Source organism: Alosa pseudoharengus, unplaced genomic scaffold (genome assembly GCF_046254945.1).
Source record: "Alosa pseudoharengus isolate Yale_2024_CS ecotype anadromous, Long Island Sound unplaced genomic scaffold, YU_APseudo_1.1 YU_APseudo_1.1_scf_20, whole genome shotgun sequence".
Classification (NCBI taxonomy): Eukaryota; Metazoa; Chordata; class Actinopteri; order Clupeiformes; family Clupeidae; genus Alosa; species Alosa pseudoharengus.
In genome coordinates this window covers 27233367-27258914 of record NW_027468664.1, presented here as the reverse complement: position 1 = coordinate 27258914, position 25548 = coordinate 27233367, and the positions used below count along the sequence as shown (strand labels likewise).

The following is a 25548-nucleotide window of genomic DNA, read 5'->3' as shown; positions in this document are numbered from 1 at the left end:
GACAGATATTTTCTTCCCTAGGCTAGGCCAGCAACACACGCTGGAAAGATGCAAACAGATCAACTTAACATACCGGTATACAGTATTTCCTCCTGATTGCGAAGCACTGCACATAATTTCACCAGCAGTCTTCGCGTCCATAGTTTGTGAAACGATGCTGCGTCCGAGCAAAGACTTTAGATGCCAAGCGCAACTCCAAAAAGGAGAACAAATAAACGTCCGGCTTGAGGCTGCGCCGGACGCCGGACAGGGCTTTTAAAATCCATATGTCCGGCCTAAATTCGAACATATGGCCAACCTATCGCTAACTGGCTTACCAACTCTTTCTCCCGCTCATTCTACCGTAGGCTCCCTCATTCCACGTAGGCTACCCTGTCTATCTCTCAGGCCTCAGCTACACCACGAAAACGCCAGGCATATTATTTTGTACATAGGCCTACTGTATTATTACCGTTTTCACACCTTTAACCAAACCCGTGAAAAACATCTTCACTCTGCAACCACTACACTTCCTCCCGTAGCCTAATAGCCTATCACGTATACAATTGCGTTTTAAATACACGAAACTGGATGGAGACATCACTCGCTCTCTTGCACTCGCTGGCGGTCCCATACGCACATTTAATACCTCTCTTTCGAAAATTCAGTTGTAGCCTATTTAAGACTTTTTAAGGATCCTCGGGAACCCTGCTTTCTGAATGAAATAGTCTGACCTTCTCCATGAATTTTAATTCTATTAACTATGCGCTTCTTCGTTGGTGTTCAGACGTTTCTTCTTCCTGTCGGCAGACTGGGAATCGAAAGTAGGAATCGAAATTTAAACTTTTGAACGATTCCGGGAAAATCGCAAAGATAGTCCCGGTTCCAACCAATACTCGATATTCGATACCCAAGCCTAAAGGTAAGTGACATTCAATATTTATTAGAGCAAAATGGAAATTAAACAGATAAATGACAGTAGTTGAGTTTGTATGATTCTAATTTGACCGATTCATTTAGCTACGTGAGGGACGTCCGGACCATTTATCAACAATAAGCTCGTATGGGCTGTTGTGGCTGTAAATAAGTCTAGCTTCTATTGTTTGTCAGTCTAGTTATTAAGTTGATGTGAAGAGTGTTTTTCTTCATAAGCTTTCAAAAACCTGCTAGCTAGCTATGTGATTCGCTTTTTGGTGAGATGGATAGCTCGCTGGTCCTTGCATGGTGAGAAAATACAAGTGATAGTAGCTAGACTAGTTTACGTTAGCCTTCAGTTGACACCGAACTGTGGCGATGATGGAGTGATAAAAACAATGTAGTTAAAAAGTGTAGTTAAGTTGATGTGAACAATATTTTTCTTCATAAACTTGCTATACTACGGCCTTTCGTTCGCTTGGTTGATGCTAACTAGTTACGCTCTTCAGGCGCGCTGAAAGAGGCACTGAGGAAATATGAAGTGATAGAAGCTACAGTTTACACCAAACTGGCGATGATGGAGTGATAAAAATAAGTGTGTTTAAATAAAACTTGATGTGTAGAGATTTAGAAAGAAAAAAAAACTTTCATGAATAACGGCAGTTCGCTTGAAGGTGAAATGAATATCTCTTTGGTCCTCAAGCGCGCTGGGAGAGGCGCTGGAAGATATAAAAGTAGCCTACAAATGACGCCAACACTGGCGATGATGGAGTGTAGCAAAGTGAAGTGCTAGTGAAGTTAAGTAAAAGTTGGTGTGAGACTGTGAGATGGATAGCTGGCTGGTCCTCAGGCGCGTTCTAACGCCAAACATTTAGTTGGCATCTAGTCTCAAAAAAAAGGCTCGAATGAAGCAGTATCAGAACCTTGCGCTAGGTGAAATGGATAGATAGCTAGCTCAATGTCTCAGGCACATTCAGAGTAGCTAGTAGCCCACATTTGTGATATATATCAAAAGTGCAGTTATTTGTTGCTGTCTTTGGTTAGTTATTTGAATCAGTCACAGGTTAAGCTACGAATTTCTACGCTCAAATTAAGGTGCGCTATATGAGATGGATGCGGTTACTGGGGCACACTCATCACAGGAGCGCTCAATTAAGAGCGAATGTGCAGGCAAAAGTTTTGAGCCGAACTGCTAAAATGTTTGTAAACTACAGTGTGGTCTAATTTATGTCTTTATGCAGATGTCGGCGTTTGTCCTGTTTAATGGCAGCAAGAGGGTCACTCTAAGACCAGAGGACATGACGGCTGAGAAGTTAAGCGTCATTTTTCAGTTATTTAAAAATGGCATTGATGTGCGTCAGGGAAGTGAATATAAAATTGCTTATTTTTTAGCTTGTTTATACCTTACCAATTAGGGTGTGTCAGTGTGTGTGTGTGTGTGACCTTTATCTCTCCCTCAAACACACAGGTCCAAAAAGAGAGCGTGTATCTCACGGATGATGCCAATGTAGCGATTTTTCCAGAAGAACAAGGGTCCTTCTTCTGCTTGGACCTCCAAGATCGGGGGCACTATGAAGTGCATGGAGACAGGAGTGGAGCCATAGACCCTCCTGCCCCAGACCCTCCTGCCCCATCTGTCCGCTTCGCTTTCCAGCGCCCACATGCTGCCAGTGCTGCCTCTTCCAGTCGGTCAGTGACCAAGGCGTTCCAAAGGTAATCAAAGAAAACTTTTAGTTTTTCACTAACCTAAAATGTATCAAACCCAATCACCGACATATACACAGTGGCACCAAAAATGATTTGACCCTCTCATGAAATGTATTTTTTTGTTTGTTAAAGTAAAACTCACACACTGTGAAAGATTTTAAGATAAATCAAGCCAACCAGAACAATTCCAGTAGGTCAACTGTAGTAAGATGTTTCTAAACATATTTTAAAATAAAGGGGTAGCCTATAGAAAATTAGCCTGACTCCTTGCTTCGCAATTGCTCGGCATATCCATCTGGGAACATTCCGTTGAAGAACTTTTGGGACGGGGTGAAAATACTGGTTAGCTGATTGGATAAACCATGTGTCTATCACCACCTATGTTGGTGATAGACGGGCCAAATCAACCAATCAGGGGGTCGTTTCTAGAAAGCGTCGTTTGCTAACTTGCGTCGCAACCTCGGTAGTACGCTCCATCGTTCTTGGATTTGGTGTTTCTAGAAAGCAAGGATTAAAGTTCTCCGTCATAGGACGGATTTCCGTCAATTTGATTTTAGAAATGTCATATTTGAGATCGATGCAGATCCGATGAGAAAAAAAAATAGGGGGGGGGGGGGGGACTGTCACCTTTGCTTTTCCTTTTTTAAGGCAACTACAAATATTAGGTAAATGTTTAAAGACCTAATAGTGTTCTTGAGAACTTTCTGTGTCTCAATCCGTGACCGCTCAAGAAGATACGTCCTATACGGCCTACGTCAGCCATGAGTTTCGCTTTGTATGTTGTAGCTACACACTTGTCTCGGGCGTTTGCTTAAAAAAAAGAACACGTATGGAGGACTATAACGGTCTAAAAGTTGGATTATAGTGACACAATCGAGACAGCTGATGAGGTTGGCCAATCCGTTTAACTTTTTTGGATATGATATTGTGAGCTCTATGTGCGAATTCGGAGGCTTTGTTCTTTCCGTGCATCAATGTAGACACTTACTATCGCGAACTCTTGTCAGGGGAGGTCATTCATTTTGGGTGTCACCTATGACTTGAACAGATAGCCTGCTATGCCACCCGATGTAGGCTACTATTATTGTTACAGTTTTGAATCAATGCAACTAACATTATGTGTAAAGCGACGCAATATAAACCGTAGCCTATGCAATTTATTATCCCGTCTGTTATGACATACAACAATGTTTTTCACAATTTGCGACGGAAGGTTTTGACTGAGCGTGTCGAGTAAGGGGGTCAGTCGTGTTTGTGACGCACAGACAGCCTTGTAGCCTATTTTGCTTAGGCCTCACTTTTAACGACAATAGGTTGTGAGTGTATGTTGACAAAAAATAACCATACAATTAAAATAGTCAACTTAAAACTTTGCTATAAAATATTATTAATTTATAGCACAAAACCATAACCAGTGGGCCTACCAGAACCTCGCATATTAGCGTCATGATTTGTGTGCGTCTATTTGGCAAGGCCATAGCTGTCATGGATGCGTTGTTGCTAAAGGAAGGCAGGTGTCAAAAGTTAAAAAATAAATGCAGATGGGCAGCTGATGAAAACGGGGGAGAACTAACAAGCCATGGTGTAAAGAAATTAAAGTGCCAGGAGTTTGCTTTTGCGCGGTTCGCTGCAAGAAAATTGTTTATGGATGCAATAGGAAAACGTTTTAGCACGCCACCAATCAGAAGACCGCCATAAGGTTAACGTTCGTGCACTTCAGGACATCTTCCCTACCTGGTGCAACTAGCCACCACGACAGAGGTAGGCTACGTTTATCTATGGCTGACCGTTTTTACGTTTAGAAAGTAGGCTATGCATGTTCTTTCATAGCGCAACACGACCTGTCCTTAACCATATCGCAACCTCTTGTCAACCTTATACAATCTGTTGCTGAAGACAAAAGCGCTGTCTCCAGATTGTCGTTACAAATGCGCAGACCTCCTGCATGAGCACACACAGTATTGCTGCTCATTGGAAAACTGAGTTGTCTGTAAAACTCAAAATTACCATGTTTTCATTAAATGCGGATGAGGCAACAAATGGAAATATGAACAATATCTAGAATGTTCTGATTTGTTACTTTGATGAGGAAATGGGAAGTCTTGCAAACTTGATTTTATAGATTTTACTTGGTGTTGAATTGCATATTAACAAGAAAAAAATCTCCCCTTTAAACACTTTTGGCCTGAAGTAATTAAATAAGAGTGTGTTAAAGCCTTTCTACAATATTGCTGCAGTAGAAAAGAACAGCAATGGCTAATCAGCAATGGTCAGGGATGGTACTAAAATATATTTTTGTTCATCAGGAAAACTCAATCTCAATCAATTACACTCTCAATTCGCCTTATTCACATGGCGGCCATTGGCGGCTAAAACGAGGCTACAGGGTACACAAACCATAGGATTGTTATGTTCTATGCATTCACCTGTAGGTGGCATTCATTATATAGTAAGTGTACCCTGTAGCCTCGTTTTGGTTTAAACAATGGCCGCTGTGTGAATAAGGCGAATACTCCCTTTACTTTGCTGTTTGCATCTTTTTGTACATTAAAAACCAATAGGTCGCGACCGCAAAAGGGGTGCTATCTCTATAGGTAGATATGAACAACGTATGACTTATGGCCTGAAAAAAGTTCAGTCAAACGATTTTTTTTCACTTTAATCCCTGAGAAAGGGTAGTTCGAACTCTCAATCGCAAACAAGGACGCAAAGTTTGGTCGTTTGAACTACTGCCCCTAGGCAGTCGCACTTGTGTCGTTCCTTGGTAGTTCCTGTTGGTGTCCAGAGCGCCTAACCAAAAATCACAACCGCCTAAACAAAAATTGCGAAGTGGATGTTTATCTCGTGACTCAATGATTGATCTATCCTGTAGCTTAATTTTGATTAAGACACTGACTCCCCTACTTGGCTCATTCTTGCTATTTATGTTAATTCGAGTATTGCCTTGCTTTTAGTATTATAATCTTCATAGACTCTTACAACAGCAGCGATAAATGGTGTAGTGGCTAGAGCAGAAGACTTGTTATCCCAACGTTGTAGGTTCGATTTTCTTATGATTGTCCTCTTGCTTCTCGCTACCTGCAGGTGAACTGTGTGACACATAGATTAAATTGTTTTTGACTGATGTCTTGTACCTATGGTCTCTCGATGTAGAGTAACTATATACATAAATATGTATGGTCAAAACCTATTGTTGTGTCTCGTAGGCCTACTCTTACTCAGAGATGAAAAGAAGAGATAGGATACGAACTCCGGCCGAGCGCGCAGTGCACCAACGCGCTGCCGTTAAGCCACGAGACAGTTGATAACCTATGGGATACCCAGATATTTGTCCAGGCTATATATTTTTTCCAACACATAGATATTTAAAGTGCCCATATTATGCAAAAATCACTTTTTCTGGGATTTGGGGTGTTATTGTGTGTCTCTGGTGCTTCCACATGCATACAAACTTGTAAGAAAAACCATCCATGCTGTTTTGAGTGAGATACAGGTTTCAGAATTGATCCCACCTTCAGCCTCTGGGTGAGCTGTTCAAAATCGCCACGGGTTTTCTACGTCACAAGCCGAAATATTTGAATATTCCCACCCCCTCAGAGCATACGTACAGTGTCTCCACCCACCAGGTTCAGCAGTAAACTTCTCGGATAGCAGCCATTTTGTTACCGATTTGGAAGCACTGGTTCGGATTAGACACCGTGTCGAAGTCCCATACGAAATGCTCTGTTGTTGGCTGTACAAAAGAGCACAAAACACTACATCGTGTCCCAGCCGAAGAGGACAGAAGAGCGGCATGGATTGAGTTCATTTTTGATGGCAATATCCCTGCTACAGTTGGCAAGAAACTGGCAACAATCATTTCGAGACTGACTATTTCTCAAACTACGGTCAGTACAAGGCAGGATTAGCCGGGAAACTCATCTTAAACGACGGCGCGAAATACCTGCAGATGAGGAACATGTAAGTAGTTCTATACAATTTCATTTGTAAATTAGGGTAAACTCGTGTGTGTTGTAGCAGTGTTTTGCCATTGACACCGAGGCGGCTAACCGCTAGCGCTAGCTTCTAACATTAGTTAGTTTACAAGTCTGCTTGGTTTCTCCTGCAAAGCCATTGTCCAGCGAAACTTTCGAAAGTTGTGCATTTGTAAAAGATTTCTATGCTGTAATTGGTTGTGCAACAAAAAGTCAGTTTAAAACAAGTGTGTGTGTGGGCGAGATTACAAGTTTGGTCGTCAAGCTACAGTCATAGACTGTAAAAAATATGGACAAAGCGTCTGTGACGTCACCCATAGATTTTCTGAAGAACGGTTATGAAGCCGTTTATGGGGGGTATGCATAGATATATACACTAGATGTCGCCTTGACTACTGCTGTTCATTGGAACGAATGCGTCAATCGAGACGCCATCTTGCTTCAGTGATCCACTCCTCTATAATGCATTAGCGTCAATCTGGGCAAAGATCTAGCGAAAATAAAATCACCATAAATCGTCAAAATCTCAAGCAATTATCTAGTTTTTTGGGTTGTTCCAACTGACAGGCATGTATTTATGGTTGAGTCTAGAGAAAACTAAGCTTAAGACGATAATAAAGATACATTTTACCCGTCTAGCCCCATAGACTCCCATTCATTCTGCACTAGCTAGCGGCGGCCCCTAGAGGAACAATGAGTAAACTGCAACCAGGTTCGATACAATGAAAGTAAACAGGCTCTTCGTAGACAGGCTCTGGTTGAGGCCACATACCCCTCGTCTCGTTTACTCATGTAAGTTGTAATCTCACCAGAAGTTGCTGTATATCTGTAGAACATTTACCTCTGCTACTACATAGGCTACGCCAGTCGTTACTTTTATATGCATGGGTCAGTGCCATGGGCAAACGAGATGTAGCTGAATTCATAAATGACAAAGCCATGAAAGAGGTGATTTTCTTACGTTTCAACAACAAAGAAGCCGATCTGCCATCATTGTGAGAAGTTCCCAAATTTGTCGCTAATCGCTAAAAAGGTTTTCTATCGCTGGGGATGGCCAAACGTCGCTAAATAGGTAAACGCTGACAATACAGGAGAACTAGTTTAGCGCTTCAGATCCCTGTACCATGATGGCGGCGGTGTTGACGCATGCTGAGAAGCAGAAGGCGACATCTAGTGTATATATCTATGGGGGGTATGGGCGGCGCCATCTTGGAAAACGTTGGGAAATCCTAACCCCGCCTACCTCCTAGCCAATCCATATATGGGTAAAAGGGCGGGGCTTTGTATGAGACTGAGCAAGCCGGTGAACCCGCCTCGTCGTCAGCCGAGCAACCTCAGCTAACGTTAGCCTACAAGATGGACTGGCACAGACGTTGCTGTAACATTGCTGGTAAGTTTGATCTGCTAACGTGAAGTTCATGTATGTTTCTTAATGCCATGTTCAGACACTTTTTAATGTTGTATGCTGAAAGGTTATATTCGGGTGAACGGTTGAAAAGTTGAGAATGAAGAGTTGAGTTTGCAGATTCTAGCTTCTAGATAAAATAAACTAACGTTAGCTATCCCTCCCTTGCTGAAGTTACGGTCAACTAACGTAGAGTAATCTAGCGTTACAGGTTTACCAACTCACGTAGAGTAACTTAGCAGTTTACAGGTTTAGCAACTCATACTGACAAAAATGTATCTTTGCCTTTATTGTTTTGTAATTAACGTTATCCATCTCATATTCTCAGTGGCAGCCATCATTGTAACGTTAATTAATTTACGATAACATCAGCCAGCTCGCTGTATTCTGTCAACGTATGGTGTGATTAACTCTTAATATCACGTTTTGAAATCGCTATATTGCTCTAAAGTTGTCAGTGGTAGTTTGGTCTAAGATGACATTGAAATTTCTCATCGGTGGCCATTTCACGATCCAGCGTTCATGTTCGGTTAGCTTGCCTTATTTCCCCTTGTCAGGCTATTATCAAAACGTTAAATCCAGTTAGTGTCCGGTGTTTGGCATAACAATGCCAATATTAGTGTACTTTGTCACTGAAGACCCATTTCAAATCGCACAATAGTACTACAGCATTGTACAACAACTGTAATTTTGTTGATTACAACAAGTGGTGTTGGTTTGCATTATTGTATTATCTTGTAAGTAGTTATGACTAATAAAATGTTTACCTTTCTGTTTTGGCAGTTCACCATGGGGAGGAGGCGGCAAGGAGGTCCATGGGCTCTTAACCTGGGACTAGAGGTCCAGGTGAAGTGGTTTGGCTGGGGTGTGGTGATATTGAACCCATTAAGACTATACAGTACATTTCACTTTATGTCTATTGATGGTTATGTTGGAATGTTACACCTACCCTTTACTTATGCCAAACACTAATTTTGTTCTTTAAATATCAGAATCAGAAAGCAAACTTACTGTTGATGGCACTGAACTTGGAAATGTTTATGGAACTTTTCTGAACTGTGAATTACATTAAAACTAATGCCAGTATTTAGTTTTGTTAGTTTTTCTTATCTTCAGCTGTCTATTGTACAGTGGAGTTTTGTTATATGTTTATACTTATATTTACCATTTCTGCTGTAAGTGCATGTTGTGTGTGATGTCTGTATGCTACTGAGACCTTGAATTTCCCCTTGGAGATCAATAAAGTATCTATCTATCTATCAAACCAATTTGCCTGTGCTCTCAAAAACATTTATACAAATCTGTCAGCTTCAGTCAGTAGGTTGAATTGAAGACCCAGATGCAGAAGTAAAGGTGTTTTTTTTACTTGTATATCTTGAGCATTACAGGTAACCACTGAATTTGTGAAACTAAAATAACAAAAACTAATATGTACTAAGCTAGTACATAGTCAATACATATTAGATCACTTTAAAGACTGACAGATGCAAATGCTGTAAATAAAGGTAATCAAGGGGTCTGCTGGTGAACAAAGTCTTTGAAGTCAGAAGCTGCCACTGCTCAATGACTTGTGCCCCATCTGGTAGGATTTCAAAATGTTCCAGATCTGAAAACAGAAATATTGGTATATGTCACATCCTTGAACTTACTGCAAACTATGAACAAGTGGTCACAAATTAAGCTAAAAAATACTCCCAATATGTATAATGAACAAACTCACAGAACACTTAGCTGAATGGGGACAGGACAGGCGTATTCAACTATTTGCACATGTCCTGTTTATGCAGGCAATAAGCAAAACCAAATTTGGTGTATTCAAAGTTCTGTAGAACAACCATTTCTTGTATTTTAATGTTTTCAGTGGAACAGTGTAAGCTCATGTCTGCACCCCATTGAGGTAGTTATTAACAGTTAGGCCAAGGTCCAGTCAAACAATAGCCAGTCACTGATGCCATATTCTTTAATTATCCAATCTGTATCCAACCAAAACCTGCTGATTTAAAGGCTACTTTCCATGTGTGACTTATCAAAAGAGGTCATGATAATTATTGCACAGATGTGCCCCGGACTGCTCACAATAAAAGGCCACTCTAAATGTCTGAAATGCATTCATGTTTGTTCAGTATGCTAACCATGTCTGGAATAGACAGCTAGGCCAATTGAATCCAGTAGGTTGCTCCATTTAAATGTATGAAAAATGTCAAAGTACCACGGAATCAGTTCTGAAGTGATGCTTCTGAGTCGACTGCACAGACGAGAAGTGAAGTTAGGAGTCCAGAGCCCTCTCCAGCACCCAGCCTGTCAGGATCACCTACAGGGAAACTTTGCATAGACAAGAAGTGTTGTTTCAAATTTGTGTTTAACAAATAAACGGCATCAATAAGAGTTTCAGACGTCAGTTATAACTAACAACAGTTATGGTGACTAGCTAACGTTATCGCTCGTTATCAGCTCCATGTTCAACTTATAGTCAATGGTTCATAGTGGTTCACAATTTTACCTCCACTAGCTAGCTAATGCTTCGGCTGAAGTTATCATCTGAACGAACGCTTTTCTATCTTAAATATGACAACCCAAAGACTATATAAATTGACAACGGACTAAGCATTCACACAGAGTATTTACAAAAGGTTTTTTGACGAGAACACATGCTTTGTTACCCCAGTATGTTTGTGAACTAACGTTAACGTGCTTAACGTTACAGCTGTCTGATTATTGACTAAACACCTGGCTAGTAGCAGCTATGGCAAACGTTAAGCTAACTCACAACGGGAGCACAATCGGTTTTCACTAACGTTAACTTTATTCAAGTTAACTAAATTTATGTGTGTGCTTCAGCCATTCGGTCATCATTTTCGACATAAACTTATTTGAAATGATTTGACGCTAACGTAGCCTATAGCTGCTACAGTGCCCACTAACATGGATGCTATAATGCTAACATCTACGTGAAATAGTAGTGGAATGTAACTTAGCTGCTACCTCAAAAACTGGAGCGAAGTCTTCTTAAAGTGTCGGTTAGTAGGCTTCAGTTAATAGCAACCCATTTTATGTCAGATATTTGAATAAACATTTTCAGAAAGGATGTGGTGTGTAGGATCACAGCCAAGACATAATTTCGGAGTTTCCTTCACTCAGCTAGTGACATCGTCTGCTGCCTCGACACCAGCCGTCAATCAAGTTGACCACGCCCTTAATTATTCATACATTTAATATCTAAATGCGATCTAAACTAACGAGTTAGAAAAAAATTCACCCCCCTCACAGTTGTCAGGCATTCGGGAACTACCAACAAATACAATAAAAGTCCATGGGACCAACCTGTAAAAGCATGAATTTATGCTATGAAAACGGACATTTTAACATGGGGGTCTATGGACATTTGCTCCCTTTTGGGACCTGCCCCTAGCGGATTTTCGATGTATTGCAATTTTTCGCATTTCCGGGTAGGCTTCATTGTTCAAATTAGAATGTTGCCGCTTGGCTACAGTAGATTTTTGCCCACCACATCAGAAGATACAGTAGCTAGGCCTAGCTCGCCCCTAATCCAAACATGTTTCTGATCTTTTTAGCAGCTAATTCATGTATAAGGGAGATGTCAAATTGTGCACGTATTTACCTGTGTTTATTTTGCAATTCTACACGAACTAACCAAGCAGTGTTTTGCTAAACTAACCAAGTAGGTAGTGTTTTGCCACCGTACAAGGCAACGCTAACCGCTAGTTTAGCAATCTGCATTGTCTCGACATTCAAACCCTGTGACAAAATCGGTCATGCAGTACACATCCTCGGCGGTTTCGGGGAATTTGCTAAAATAATGCGTTTGGAAATGTTTTCTGAACTGGAATATGTTAGTGTTGTCCAGGGTAGAACGAGTGTATGGTTGAAATTGCTACATCACTGGACAATTTACACTCAAAGCCAACCATTATTTGTAATTAGTTTCTTCTCTTGTGTAGTATTTATTAGTGATCCTTTTTTTTGATGTAGCTGTTGGCATGTAAGATGAAGTTGATGTCATTTCTCTTTTTGTATAGGCCAGTACATCATAAACATTACATACAGAAGAAAGACCAGCTACAAAATATATTGGTTGCCAGACTGAGCCCCCTGAAAGAAAGAGTGTTGGCACACAACTGTCTTCTTGGTCATTACCAAAAATATGATATGTACTATATATATATTTTTTTGTCTTGCAGGAACTCCTGCATTCTACAATCTAGAAAAAGGAGCTGACCAAGAAGACTGTCCTGAAGGATATTGCCAAACTCGGTCCCCACTATCAGACGTCCTCTTTGGAGGCGTTCCATAGTGTCATTCTGCGGTTCGCACCCAAAAACATGGTCTATCCATATCTGGGAATGCTGTGCAGGTAAATGAAACTGTTTATTCTTTGATAATATTTGCCCATTCCTTGAAATTGTCTTCATGTCTGATTTTCTTTTTACTGTCCAAGACTGGCTGCACTGCATTATAATGAGAATGCTAATCGAGGACAAGCCACCACATCTTCAGAGGATCCTCTTTACAAATTGAGCTTTCCAAACTCCAGGAAGGGAGAGTGCAGAGCCAGACCAGTGAAGACAGATGCTACATTCCGTACGTTTTTTTTTTTTTACACAAAAACAAACATTTACATTGTACATGACAAATTACTGCAACAGTGCTTTCAACACAATAAATAAAACCAAACAAACGTATTTAAATACCTGAGAAACTACAAAATCTCATGTGCAAAATGAACAGTTGTTGAATAATGTAGTAAATTATACTAGTGATTCACTTTTTTGTGTGTATGTGTATTGCACAGGGTATGTTGATGATTTGATGGACATGATCATGGAGAAAGTCTTTGTTGACCCATCATCGTATGGAGACAAGATTCTGAAGATAAACATCCCGCTGGACCTGTCTTCACAATATGAGCATCCAGACAAGGAGGAGGTCATCGCCAGCTATGTCTCAAGATTCAATCAAGGGGCGGGAGTTTGAAGCCTACATATCTTCCATGGGCGTCAGGAAACTCCCGTCACGACACATGAGGCGATCACTACCCGTATCTTTCTACCAAGGAAGCCCCAGCACCAGCTCACAAAACTTCTGTAGGCTTAATACCTGTAACGACTGAGAAAAATGAACATTGCTAGTCAAAAGGTTTTATAATGTATGTCTAATTTGGAATCAGTGAATCATTCAATACTGTATTTTTATGTACAATGACAGTGGTAAATAAATGTTTATTGCATGTGTAAAATGCTTCATGTGAATTTGTGTAATATACAGTTTGCTAAGGAAATACTTGGCTATGTTCAAGAAAAAAATCTGAAAGAGGCTTTGGCAGACTATATTTGCTTTATTATGTTGTATGAACAGTGAATGTAAGTAGGTTATTACAGATAACTCACTGCTCTATTCCCCATAACTGTAAAGGACCGTAGTCAGCCCTGTAAATGTTGCATGCATTCTGCAGTGAGAACACATTTAGACCGTCCAGGTTTAGAACATGTTTGCCTATCATACATGGAGGCCTTTCATCCAGCTGCTGCAGCCGTCTTGTAACCTATTATGCATAACATAAGGTAAGTATCTGCAGTGGCATCTTGTCTGCAATCATACATTGCTGACATAAGTATAGGAAAGATCATGTTACCTGTGGTACCTCCTGGCAGCATAAATTCTCAGGCTCTGACAGCATTGTTGCACAATTTCCACATGTGCACCTAAACAAACAAATACAAAAGGAGTCATGCATGAATAAAGCTAAAGAAATAATAAACCTGGTATTTTTTACCCAATAATAGCACCCACGATTACATTTGAACGAGCGTGCTCCAGCTAGCTAGTACTTTTTCTCAGCCTGACGTAAGTAGGTGAATGGTAAGTAGTGCTAGGCTAGACTTTCTCAAGTTTACAATGCGAACACATCAGTATACACCAATATATCAAGCGCATACATGCAAGTCTCATAAGTATGACAGAAAAATACTACTGTACTTTAGGAACACTCAGTACAGTGAAAACACTGTAACGTTAACGTTATTAAATATTATAAGTTAGAGCAGGTTACAGGATCTGCCAACCGAGCGAAGCTTGAAGCAGCGGGGTGTTTACAAGACATAACTTCACGTTTAGTGAACAAGAAGCACAATATAGTTTACTACTGTGTGAATACAAATTCATTAAGTTTAATAAATAATGAATAATAATTCATAATAGTGCCTGACCTGGCACTAACGTTAGCTATCGATAGCTAGACTAGCCTAACTTAGCTTTCACGGGCTAAACACTGACTATAAGTTTCAAAAAAATAGAAAGTTTCACTAACCATTTAGAAGCGTCTTGCTGAATTCTCTGAGTCTAGGGTAGTGCAGGAGACTCCCCTCCTTCAGGATCAGATTCTGGTTCGAACATGTATGGTTGAACTACTGCCGCCATGTCCATGTGAAAGTTAACGTAGTAGTAGTGGTAAGAGTCAGTGGGGCGTGGGCAAAGATTCTAGAAGCTTTGGGCGTGGCCAAATTAGCTGCAGATCATGAATATGTAATGAGCAGCAGAAAACAGCACACTCTGGAAGGGGCTGAAACAGAGGGTAATAGAGGTAGGTAACAATCGTTTCCTACACGCTATTTCCACCAAACAACTTCAGAAACATGTTTTATGGAACTCAAAGACCTATTTGAACTTGTTGAAAAATAGTCAAAATATGGGCACTTTAACACAAATAATGACTCATATTGGTCTGCTTAAGTTAACTGTTTTATATGCTTGCAATAGATTTAGGTTTTGGCTGATGGCAATGACAATACCAGCATTAATCACTCGGTTTAGATTAGAAACATGTCGACATAGGCCGTGACAGAACATTTCTAGGGGGTGGGGTATTACACGTTGCCACTGTTTCCACCAATGATATGTATCGCTGCATCATCAACAACGTTGTTGGAACTATGGTGTTCGAACGTCGGAGGTAGCGAATTGCGACACAGGTACGATGCTTTCTGGAAACAGGTGTAACAGTGTCGTTGTTTGGTCGCAAGTTGTGTCGTACCATGGTGGTTGAGCAACGTCGTTGCTAACTTTTCTAGAAACGACCCCCAGATCAACAAAGTGTATGACATACTAACAGAGCGTCGTCGAAAATACAACCACAAGCTAGGCTAGGCTTCTTGTTTCATCACATCTAAACCTACCTCAAAACCAACGCTGATTGGCCCTTCGTTTGGCGAACACTCCACATTTTCTCCATCGCAAATAGCCAGACTAATCTGGGAGTAAAGTAAAATGGAGCTCGCAAGATTAGGATGGTCTTACAAGGCTAACAGAAAATAGCCATACAGTATGATATTTTTTTTGCTGTTGTAAGACGCTATGATCTATGTTCAGGAATGTCTTCATTGGTGAAGTGCTGGAGGGGAAGCTGGAGACCAGTAAAATGGTGACGGTCCGGTTTGGGGAATTTGAGGCCTGTGTGCCGTCAATTCTGGCCAAAGTCAGGGAGGCCCTTGGAGAGCAGGAAACCATGATTCTGACGGACAGTCAAGGAAATGAGATCCTTGACTCTGAGGGCACCAGGGGTGAATATGAGTCCATTCAAATAATTTTACCTACACCTACAATTGTTTTTGAAGATGTTAATACTTATCACATTCTGGTATTTGTCATTCTCATTGCAGGATCATGGTTTTGGAAACAAAATTCCAGGAAGGTGTTTGCCGTGCCGGAGAATCAGTTGGGTCATCTACAGGCCAACAAGAGGAAGAGACTTAGGTAGCTGGACCATACTGATCGTTTTTATGTGTAGCGAAAGGCCCCAAAGAAAGCATCAGTCATCTCCTTTGGGCTGACTTGTGGAATTTCTAAATGTGAATTAAAAATGTTTTTCAGTCGGCGCGACGAAACTGCCTCTGTGATTGCTGAGATAGAGGAGGTGGTTGAGGCAGCCCAGGAACTGAAGGAGGTGACGAAGGTCATCAAGGAGTTGAGTGGCGCGTCTGCACGGTCAACTGTCCTGGTGTTGGCCGAACCAGAAGTGACAACCATAAGGGCGGCATTTGGTTGTCTCATCTGCAAAGGTTGGTGATGTTTTTGTGCCTTTCTCACTCATTCAGGGAATGAGATATATGATTCAACTGTTGGACTCCAAGACTACTTTTGGACTCCAACACTCAGTTCTACAATACAGTACTACAGTTCCACATGAAAGTTTGTGAAAACCTTAGAATTATTTGGTTTTCTGCAAAAATGCGTCACTAAATCTGATCTCATCTTCTAACTCACCAGTATGACCAAACACAATGTGCGGAAGCTAATTGTGCAAAAGGAATTCTTGTCTGTCATATCTTTGTTCAAAACATTCATAAAACATCCAAAGTGCCAGTGGCAAAAATAAGTGAACCCTTGGAATTAATTACTGTTTAAGCCTCATTTGACAGTAATAGTCTCAACCAAGTGCCCGTTAACTGTGAATCAGATAATGAACAATGCCCAAGTGGTATTTCTTTCTTTAATTCAGCCATATATTTAGGATGTCTGGTGTGAGTAGTCTTAAGGTTCATTCCATTCCATTCTGTATCGCTATTGAGGTCTGGGCTAGGACTGGGCCTCTCAGAAACGTTGATGTTCTTTATTTAAAGCAATTATGGATCCTCCCTGTCATTATCGTGTTGTCATATAAATGCACTTGGTGCAAAAAGTATCCTACCCTAAAAAAAGAGTCCTGTGAATAAATAAAACGAAAACGAATAAAACAAATTATTCAATGTCTTTCACAGGTCTTGCTGTTAGACCAGTGTTTGCCACATGCTGCAGGAGCATTATTGGGTGCCAGAGGTGTGTCCGTGTGTGGACACAAGAAAGACCTTCATGTCCAAAGTGCCGGGCGGCAGATGCAGTGGAGAGCTGCAGCCATGAGGTAGCAGGGCTGTCAGAGGCGTTGGCCCCGTTTGAAAAACTATTTTAATAAATTCAGTTAAATTCAAGTTATTGTCTAATTTGCTTTTTTTGTCTAATTTGCATTACATGTAATGTTTTCACAAAAGCATTCTGTTTCCCTTTGATTCGGTGAAAAATTAAAGCAACACCAAAGAACTTTCCCTCTGTCGCACACACGCTATTTGTTTATCCAGCACCGGCTTTGCAAATAACAATATCCACAGACAAGGTAGAATATTTTGCATGACTTACGAAGTATGATGTATTGCGACATCAGATGCAAGTGAAATTTGTAGTTTCTTATGTCTCATTCCATCGAACTACAGATCCGCTACCCGATCTGGCAAACTTACATAGTGCGGTTATAGCCGATAGAGGGCCGCGAAGCGAATGCAGAATTGCCGTTCACCCTGTTACAAGTTGATGAACCACTGAAACAATTTTGGAAACATTATTTTAAGTTATAAAAAACTCTTTGGTGTTGCTTTAACTGTAAGATAACAATCGCAATATTGAGATTATGATTATGAAATGTTAGGTATATGTAGTATAAAAGAAGACATGTCATCGTATTGCATTCAAACCAGCAGGGATGCTGAAACTAAGCACACATGGGACAAAGAACAGGTACTATGTACTTAATTAATTGTGGCGAGACATAAGGAAATTGAAACAGATCCACTTAGGGAAAAAAAATGCATTTATTGATTTCATGCAAACCTATTTGTTGCATTGATGAGGCACAACAGCGCGTCTTGAAAAAGACTGAGGTCATTATTGACCGCCCTGTCAAAGAGGACTGTTATGTCTGGGTATTCTTGCAAGAACACCTGCTCTGCCTGCTGTCGGTCTTCTTCTGAGGAAAAGGGGTCCGTCCCAAAGGCTGACGCCCAACTCAGGGAGGCTCCTAACTCATCCTCATACATTCTTGCAGCCTCTGCCGCACTGGGGAGGAGCTCCATGGATATCCTTTGTGGACAACCACCAGCTGCAAGCGTGTTTGGTATTCCTCTGCCTAAAAGTCATGTGGGTAAAGAATCTTCAGTTTCACACACAATCAAGTGCTCCAAAGCAATAATTGCAAGTGTCCTACCTGGTATTCTGTGGGCATTCCAGGACTGCACTGCTCTCTCAAGTCCAATTTGGCTCACTTGACACGTGAGGTTGAAGACACAGTATTTGGTGTTGTTGTCCTGCATGTCAAGACTGTCCGTATCAACTAGGTCGACCAGGGCTCTTTTTAATGGATAGTTCACCCTGGTGTTCACTTCGGGCCAAATTCGTTCCACACGGAGATTCTGTTTAACAGAAGTGAAGCGGTGAGCCAAAAAAACATTTTAAGTATTGTGATATCTTTTCCTCTTTTTTTTTTTTTTAAAGAAAAATACCTTTGATGATGTTGTTTGTTTGTATGGTAGCCTATTGGTGTTGAATCGGTGCTGGGACAGTTTCTCTTGAACGTAAAGAGACAAGAAGAATTCCCTTCCGTGGTCCACTCTGATTTGGTCCCACATACCATTGCTGGCAACAGCTGCTCTGTAATATAATAAAATTAACTTGTATTATACCAGTGTTGGGCAGTAGCTTCACTACGTGTAGCTTGGTGGTAGCTTCACTATTTCCAGAATCAAGTAACTTTTTAGTAGCTTAACTCTATTATTGATCAAGTAGCTTGACCACACAAGCTACAATTTTCTGGAGTACTTCTGTGGCTAAACACAGCGCAGCCATTCGTAGTAAAGAAAATATCCCTGATATACTTCCATTTAGCCTATATTTGGAATGGAAACTTCTTATTAATCACAGATTCAATCCAGAATTTAACACACACACACACATGTGCATGACATTTGGTTCAACTTAAACATGTGTGTCATGTAAAATTTTATTTTATAATAACTTTATTTATGGCAGAGTAAGTGATAGCATAGCTCACTACAATTTCCAAGTAGCTTGCCCAGCACTGCATTTACCTGTACACTTCATTGTAAATGACCAGGTTGTTCTTCACTGGCATTGTAACATTGGCTACAATTTTGCTGCTGAAGCCATCAACAGCCAAAACATGTGTGACACCAAACATCCCCAGCTTCTCGTTTTGGTCCATGTGAAGCTTATGTCCCATGTATTCCGCATGGTATGGAATAGGATTTAGATTGCGTGCTCCCTAAAACAAAGAACATACAAATTTAACTAAAATACTGTAGGCCTAATCATGAAAATACTTTGCAAGCACATGGCATGTCTGGTTCTGTGTAACTGGCATATACTTAGTATTGATCAAATATGGCACAGGATATCATACGACAGCCGATGATGACCTTTTGTTAAAACTGTTTTGTCACTGACTTTTTGTCTATATTAATCTTACCTGACGACGCAAGATATTATATGGCTGATGCACCTCCCTTAGTATCCTCCCGACACGTCCTTCGCCTGCCCTGATGCCCAGAGTTGACAGGTATCCAGTCATAAATTTACGTCCGTAAGACGGGCCCGTCTGTGAGGGGTGGGGTAGAAGAGTGAGGTTATGTTAAGGATTCACAATGATAGTGTGTATGTGTGTGACAGGGAGGGTAGTTCCATCTTATGTTTATGTAATTTACAGTATATACCTGTAATTCATTATTTAGTTGAAAAAAATGCTGATTTAAGTTTACATTGGGGCCAATGTGTGTAAGTTCAGATGGACTACTGTATGTACAGTAGGCTACCTATTTCTCTTTAATACCCCAGTACTGAAATCCCTGGTTCCTATTAAATTACAGGATTGATTTTAAAGCTAAATCACTTCATGGGATGAGGCCAAAGAAACATCATGTTTTAGCAATTTTACTCAGATTTCTCAGATTACAGCAGAAACATCTGCACAACATACTGATCTACTTGAGTCATGTCGCTTTGCATTGAGTGAACCAGCTGTGTCAACTAACATCGTAGAGTTTTGAGTAAAAAGACAAAGCCAACGTGTTTACAACATGACCAGAAGCCTTGGAGTTTGTCAGAGATAGGCTTGGGTATCGAATATCGAGTATTGGTTGGAACCGGGACTATCTTTGCGATTTTCCCGGAATCGTTCAAAAGTTTAAATTTCGATTCCTACTTTCGATTCCCAGTCTGCCGACAGGAAGAAGAAACGTCTGAACACCAACGAAGAAGCGCATAGTTAATAGAATTAAAATTCATGGAGAAGGTCAGACTATTTCATTCAGAAAGCAGGGTTCCCGAGGATCCTTAAAAAGTCTTAAATAGGCTACAACTGAATTTTCGAAAGAGAGGTATTAAATGTGCGTATGGGACCGCCAGCGAGTGCAAGAGAGCGAGTGATGTCTCCATCCAGTTTCGTGTATTTAAAACGCAATTGTATACGTGATAGGCTATTAGGCTACGGGAGGAAGTGTAGTGGTTGCAGAGTGAAGATGTTTTTCACGGGTTTGGTTAAAGGTGTGAAAACGGTAATAATACAGTAGGCCTATGTACAAAATAATATGCCTGGCGTTTTCGTGGTGTAGCTGAGGCCTGAGAGATAGACAGGGTAGCCTACGTGGAATGAGGGAGCCTACGGTAGAATGAGCGGGAGAAAGAGTTGGTAAGCCAGTTAGCGATAGGTTGGCCATATGTTCGAATTTAGGCCGGACATATGGATTTTAAAAGCCCTGTCCGGCGTCCGGCGCAGCCTCAAGCCGGACGTTTATTTGTTCTCCTTTTTGGAGTTGCGCTTGGCATCTAAAGTCTTTGCTCGGACGCAGCATCGTTTCACAAACTATGGACGCGAAGACTGCTGGTGAAATTATGTGCAGTGCTTCGCAATCAGGAGGAAATACTGTATACCGGTATGTTAAGTTGATCTGTTTGCATCTTTCCAGCGTGTGTTGCTGGCCTAGCCTAGGGAAGAAAATATCTGTCTTAAGTTATAATAGCCTACCTGTAATATCTGCCAGCAGCTTTCTTGCCAGCGTTTCCCAGTAGGCTAGGCCTACTTAGCAAAAGTTGTGAAATATAACCGCATATGCTTTGAATGTCGGCGACTGCTACATAAAAATACGTGCGTTCATAACGTGCGTGCTTGAGATGAAACCAGCAGTTTTCAGCAGGATCATGCGAAGAGGACCTGTCTCTTAATTAATTTAAAACAAGTCAATGGTTTTACAATGTTTCAGTCAAGCTTTGGTTGGTTTAGATACAACTGGTATGCAAAATGTAAAGTAGTGGATTAACTTTAATTTGCTGTGCTGCATATGGACAATAGATGCACATAGTAAATTATATAAAGTAGGCTTATTAAAATATGTAAATAGCTTAGTTAACTTTGAAAAAAATATTTAAGGGAATCCAGTCCAGTGCACATGTCTTTGGCAAGTAGCCCTAGGCTACTACAGACACAGGTGAAGAACAGCCTCAGCAGTAAGCAAAACCAAATATGTACAGTACAGCCAGCTTCAAAAGCAAGCAGTCCAGACCCTAAAATTGGGCATTTATAGCTGTGAAGGTAATTCACACACAATTATTTTCTTTCGCCAAAATATTTTTGGTAACTTCTGTAGACATCCAAAATGGGGTGGGGGTTAAAATTAGTAGGGAAAAAAAACTATTGCATTAAACAGTCTTATATATCTTTTTGCCGTGGTATAGTCTTAATTTTCATTTAGATGTCTTGAAAAGGTCTTTAAAAGTCTTTAAATTTGCACTTGGAAAATGTGCAGATACCCTGAGAAAGACCGTTGGTTAGCTAGCTCATTTAAAATATCCTAAACTTTTTTTGACCCTGCCTTTAAAAAAAATCGGAATCGAGAATCGTTAGGAACCGGAATCGAAATAAGAAATCGGAATTGGAATCGGAATCGTTCAAATTGAAACGATACCCAACCCTAGTCAGAGATCAGATGGGAGGGATCTAAGCTACAGCGATTGTAGATGACTAGTTGCTAGGTAACGTTAAACAAATCTGACAGGTAGATAGCTATCCTTGCTAGCCCCCACTGTCACTACGTACTGTAGCTCGCAGCTTGCTCGCTTTACTCAGGGTTAGGCTTGGGTATCGAATATCGAGTATTGGTTGGAACCGGGACTATCTTTGCGATTTTCCCGGAATCGTTCAAAAGTTTAAATTTCGATTCCTACTTTCGATTCCCAGTCTGCCGACAGGAAGAAGAAACGTCTGAACACCAACGAAGAAGCGCATAGTTAATAGAATTAAAATTCATGGAGAAGGTCAGACTATTTCATTCAGAAAGCAGGGTTCCCGAGGATCCTTAAAAAGTCTTAAATAGGCTACAACTGAATTTTCGAAAGAGGTATTAAATGTGCGTATGGGACCGCCAGCGAGTGCAAGAGAGCGAGTGATGTCTCCATCCAGTTTCGTGTATTTAAAACGCAATTGTATACGTGATAGGCTATTAGGCTACGGGAGGAAGTGTAGTGGTTGCAGAGTGAAGATGTTTTTCACGGGTTTGGTTAAAGGTGTGAAAACGGTAATAATACAGTAGGCCTATGTACAAAATAATATGCCTGGCATTTTCGTGGTGTAGCTGAGGCCTGAGAGATAGACAGGGTAGCCTACGTGGAATGAGGGAGCCTACGGTAGAATGAGCGGGAGAAAGAGTTGGTAAGCCAGTTAGCGATAGGTTGGCCATATGTTCGAATTTAGGCCGGACATATGGATTTTAAAAGCCCTGTCCGGCGTCCGGCACAGCCTCAAGCCGGACGTTTATTTGTTCTCCTTTTTGGAGTTGCGCTTGGCATCTAAAGTCTTTGCTCGGACGCAGCATCGTTTCACAAACTATGGACGCGAAGACTGCTGGTGAAATTATGTGCAGTGCTTCGCAATCAGGAGGAAATACTGTATACCGGTATGTTAAGTTGATCTGTTTGCATCTTTCCAGCGTGTGTTGCTGGCCTAGCCTAGGGAAGAAAATATCTGTCTTAAGTTATAATAGCCTACCTGTAATATCTGCCAGCAGCTTGCTTGCCAGCGTTTCCCAGTAGGCTAGGCCTACTTAGCAAAAGTTGTGAAATATAACCGCATATGCTTTGAATGTCGGCGACTGCTACATAAAAATACGTGCGTTCATAACGTGCGTGCTTGAGATGAAACCAGCAGTTTTCAGCAGGATCATGCGAAGAGGACCTGTCTCTTAATTAATTTAAAACAAGTCAATGGTTTTACAATGTTTCAGTCAAGCTTTGGTTGGTTTAGATACAACTGGTATGCAAAATGTAAAGTAGTGGATTAACTTTAATTTGCTGTGCTGCATATGGACAATAGATGCACATAGTAAATTATATAAAGTAGGCTTATTAAAATATGTAAATAGCTTAGTTAACTTTGAAAAAAATATTTAAGGGAATCCAGTCCAGTGCACATGTCTTTGGCAAGTAGCCCTAGGCTACTACAGACACAGGTGAAGAACAGCCTCAGCAGTAAGCAAAACCAAATATGTACAGTACAGCCAGCTTCAAAAGCAAGCAGTCCAGACCCTAAAATTGGGCATTTATAGCTGTGAAGGTAATTCACACACAATTATTTTCTTTCGCCAAAATATTTTTGGTAACTTCTGTAGACATCCAAAATGGGGTGGGGGTTAAAATTAGTAGGAAAAAAAAACTATTGCATTAAACAGTCTTATATATCTTTTTGCCGTGGTATAGTCTTAATTTTCATTTAGATGTCTTGAAAAGGTCTTTAAAAGTCTTTAAATTTGCACTTGGAAAATGTGCAGATACCCTGAGAAAGACCGTTGGTTAGCTAGCTCATTTAAAATATCCTAAACTTTTTTTGACCCTGCCTTTAAAAAAAATCGGAATCGAGAATCGTTAGGAACCGGAATCGAAATAAGAAATCGGAATTGGAATCGGAATCGTTCAAATTGAAACGATACCCAACCCTACTCAGGGTTGATAGCGAAATAAATACATGTAGATAGATCCAAAGTCGCTGTTTAACTTTAGACTTTAGCTACACAAAATAGTTAAAATACAAACATACCTGGTTAATGGCAGACAACACCTCGCATCCCAAGCTCTCGTCGGAGACGAAGTTTCTCCTTTGGAGATTGTGGTCTGAACAAAACCTTCTCACTGTCATTAATGAGCAGCTTTGTGCACCGATTCGCTGTAGCTCAGTGGCAATTTCAGAATGGGTTTTCCCACTCTCAAACAGTTCTGTGATAAACTCTGTGTATTCCTGAAGAGCCATTTTACCGTTCTTTCAGTTTGTTGTCAGTCAGCACAGCTGGTGGTCTTCCTCACCTTGGCAACCAAGTTCCAAAAGAGACGTGCCCCCATGGCAAAACGAAAAAAGAATGGGCAGATACCGTAATCCAAAATTTAGAATTTTCATTTAGGTGGAGAATCGAAAAATGAAAAAACGACCCGTTATCCGTTTTTTCCATTTTGGTTTTTAAAATGGGTAACGAAAAAACAAGTGGTTTCTCGTTTTTTTCTCTTTGGTTTCACTACTAAAAACGAATGAACGGAAAGTACACGGATTTCCACTGACCGTACACAGACCTTTCTACCATTTTATTCGACAGTTCCTCCATTTTGTTTTCTTTCAAAGAAAATGTCAAATCTACTGGCAAGATTAAGATTATTGACAGCTTTGAGTATTTTTTTTCATGTACAGCCATATTGACAGGTTTCTCTTTACCTTCTCCTGACTTGTTCCTCTTTGAAGTTGGAGTTTTATCTGGAGTTGGTGGCGGTGCAAGACGCTTGCTAAAGTTAGAAGTGTTCATATTCTGGCAAATTATCTGTGAGTAGTCGTGATTCATTAATCCATAAAGACAGTGAATGGTTTATTTCTTTTAGGTATGCTTATCCCATTTAATTTCACAATTCCGGCGACACGTACACCTACTTTTATTTATAAAAGTTAGGGATTAGGTTAAGAGCTCCGTAGAAAGCCGCTACTCAGAGCGCCATCTTGCCGGAAGCCCGAAAATATTCCGTTCAGCAGACAACTGTGTCTGGTGCATATTTCCGTTCCCTCATCGCGGCAGATTTAAAAATGGCGGACATAACAAACCTAGCAGTGGAAGTATGCAAAAAAGGCAACAGAAATGGAGTATATAAGTTTAAGCATTAAGTATAGTAAAGCTGAGGTGAAATCAATCATTAAAGGAAAGATAAAGGAGAAGTGGCAAGTATTGTGGGATAATGGTCAGACTGGTAGGAGACTATATAATATCCAAAAAAAGAGTGGGAGTGAGTAGAAGTAGCCTACTTGCAGAAATACACAGGAGGAGAACATCATTTCAAGAATGAGATTTGGGCACACAGGCTTAAACAGTACATTATTTTTAATGAAAAAACATGCTGATGGGAGGTGTAGTGTATGTAACACACAGGATACCATAGAACATGCTATTGAAGAATGTACTAGATATAGTAATGAGAGACAACAGTTAATCCAGCAGCTAGAAGATGATTTTTGTTTTGGGTTTTTCTTTTCTTTTTAGAAGAACAGGTTTAATAAAGATAATTTAAGTGTAGGGAAATAATTTATTCAGACCCACACTCCATTTCAGAAGGTGGCGGTAATGCAACCAGACGTTGTTTGCCAACCGCCATAAAAACAAGAAGAAGAAGAGCCTAGCAGTGGGCTTTTGTTTCGCGACCATCGATGTTTAGTAGGCC

General features: G+C 40.6%; 2 protein-coding genes and 2 long non-coding RNA genes across 4 annotated transcripts; 1 reads left to right on the top strand and 3 right to left on the bottom strand.

The window, feature by feature from the left end:
- Positions 1-9328: 9328 nt before the first annotated feature.
- On the bottom strand, positions 9329-11457 carry LOC143136323 (uncharacterized). Its single transcript, XR_012989300.1, has 3 exons — positions 10963-11457; positions 10190-10302; positions 9329-9586 (listed from the first exon to the last, which is right to left on the bottom strand). It is a non-coding gene; the product is annotated as an uncharacterized LOC143136323 (long non-coding RNA).
- Positions 11458-13012: 1555 nt separating this feature from the next.
- Positions 13013-14645, bottom strand: LOC143136716 (uncharacterized). The gene is made up of 4 exons (XR_012989416.1): positions 14306-14645; positions 13631-13700; positions 13386-13540; positions 13013-13104 (listed from the first exon to the last, which is right to left on the bottom strand). It is a non-coding gene; the product is annotated as an uncharacterized LOC143136716 (long non-coding RNA).
- Positions 14646-15401: 756 nt separating this feature from the next.
- On the top strand, positions 15402-16939 carry LOC143136485 (uncharacterized). Its single transcript, XM_076297208.1, has 4 exons — positions 15402-15554; positions 15654-15747; positions 15865-16052; positions 16752-16939. The coding sequence occupies exons 1-4, from the start codon at positions 15413-15415 to the stop codon at positions 16937-16939; spliced, it is 612 nt and encodes a 203-aa protein (XP_076153323.1). The 5' UTR covers positions 15402-15412.
- LOC143136717 (uncharacterized) lies at positions 16886-24384 on the bottom strand. Its single transcript, XM_076297416.1, has 6 exons — positions 23897-24384; positions 19283-19411; positions 18885-19078; positions 18300-18447; positions 18005-18209; positions 16886-17926 (listed from the first exon to the last, which is right to left on the bottom strand). The coding sequence occupies exons 1-6, from the start codon at positions 24104-24106 to the stop codon at positions 17622-17624; spliced, it is 1191 nt and encodes a 396-aa protein (XP_076153531.1). The 5' UTR covers positions 24107-24384; the 3' UTR covers positions 16886-17621.
- Between the last annotated feature and the right edge of the window lie 1164 nt (positions 24385-25548).

Bases quoted from the DNA above. Each gene is read 5' to 3' on its own strand.
- LOC143136717 (XM_076297416.1), bottom strand. From the start codon at position 24,106: ATGGCTCTTCAGGAATACACAGAGTTTATCACAGAACTGTTTGAGAGT. The intron at 18,448-18,884 runs GTAAATGCAGTG...ATTATATTACAG, and splicing joins ATTTACAATGAAGTGTACAG to AGCAGCTGTTGCCAGCAATG. The intron at 17,927-18,004 runs GTAGGACACTTG...CATGACTTTTAG, and splicing joins GAATGCCCACAGAATACCAG to GCAGAGGAATACCAAACACG.
- LOC143136485 (XM_076297208.1), top strand. From the start codon at position 15,413: ATGGTGACGGTCCGGTTTGGGGAATTTGAGGCCTGTGTGCCGTCAATT. The intron at 15,748-15,864 runs GTAGCTGGACCA...AATGTTTTTCAG, and splicing joins AACAAGAGGAAGAGACTTAG to TCGGCGCGACGAAACTGCCT. The intron at 16,053-16,751 runs GTTGGTGATGTT...TGTCTTTCACAG, and splicing joins TGGTTGTCTCATCTGCAAAG to GTCTTGCTGTTAGACCAGTG.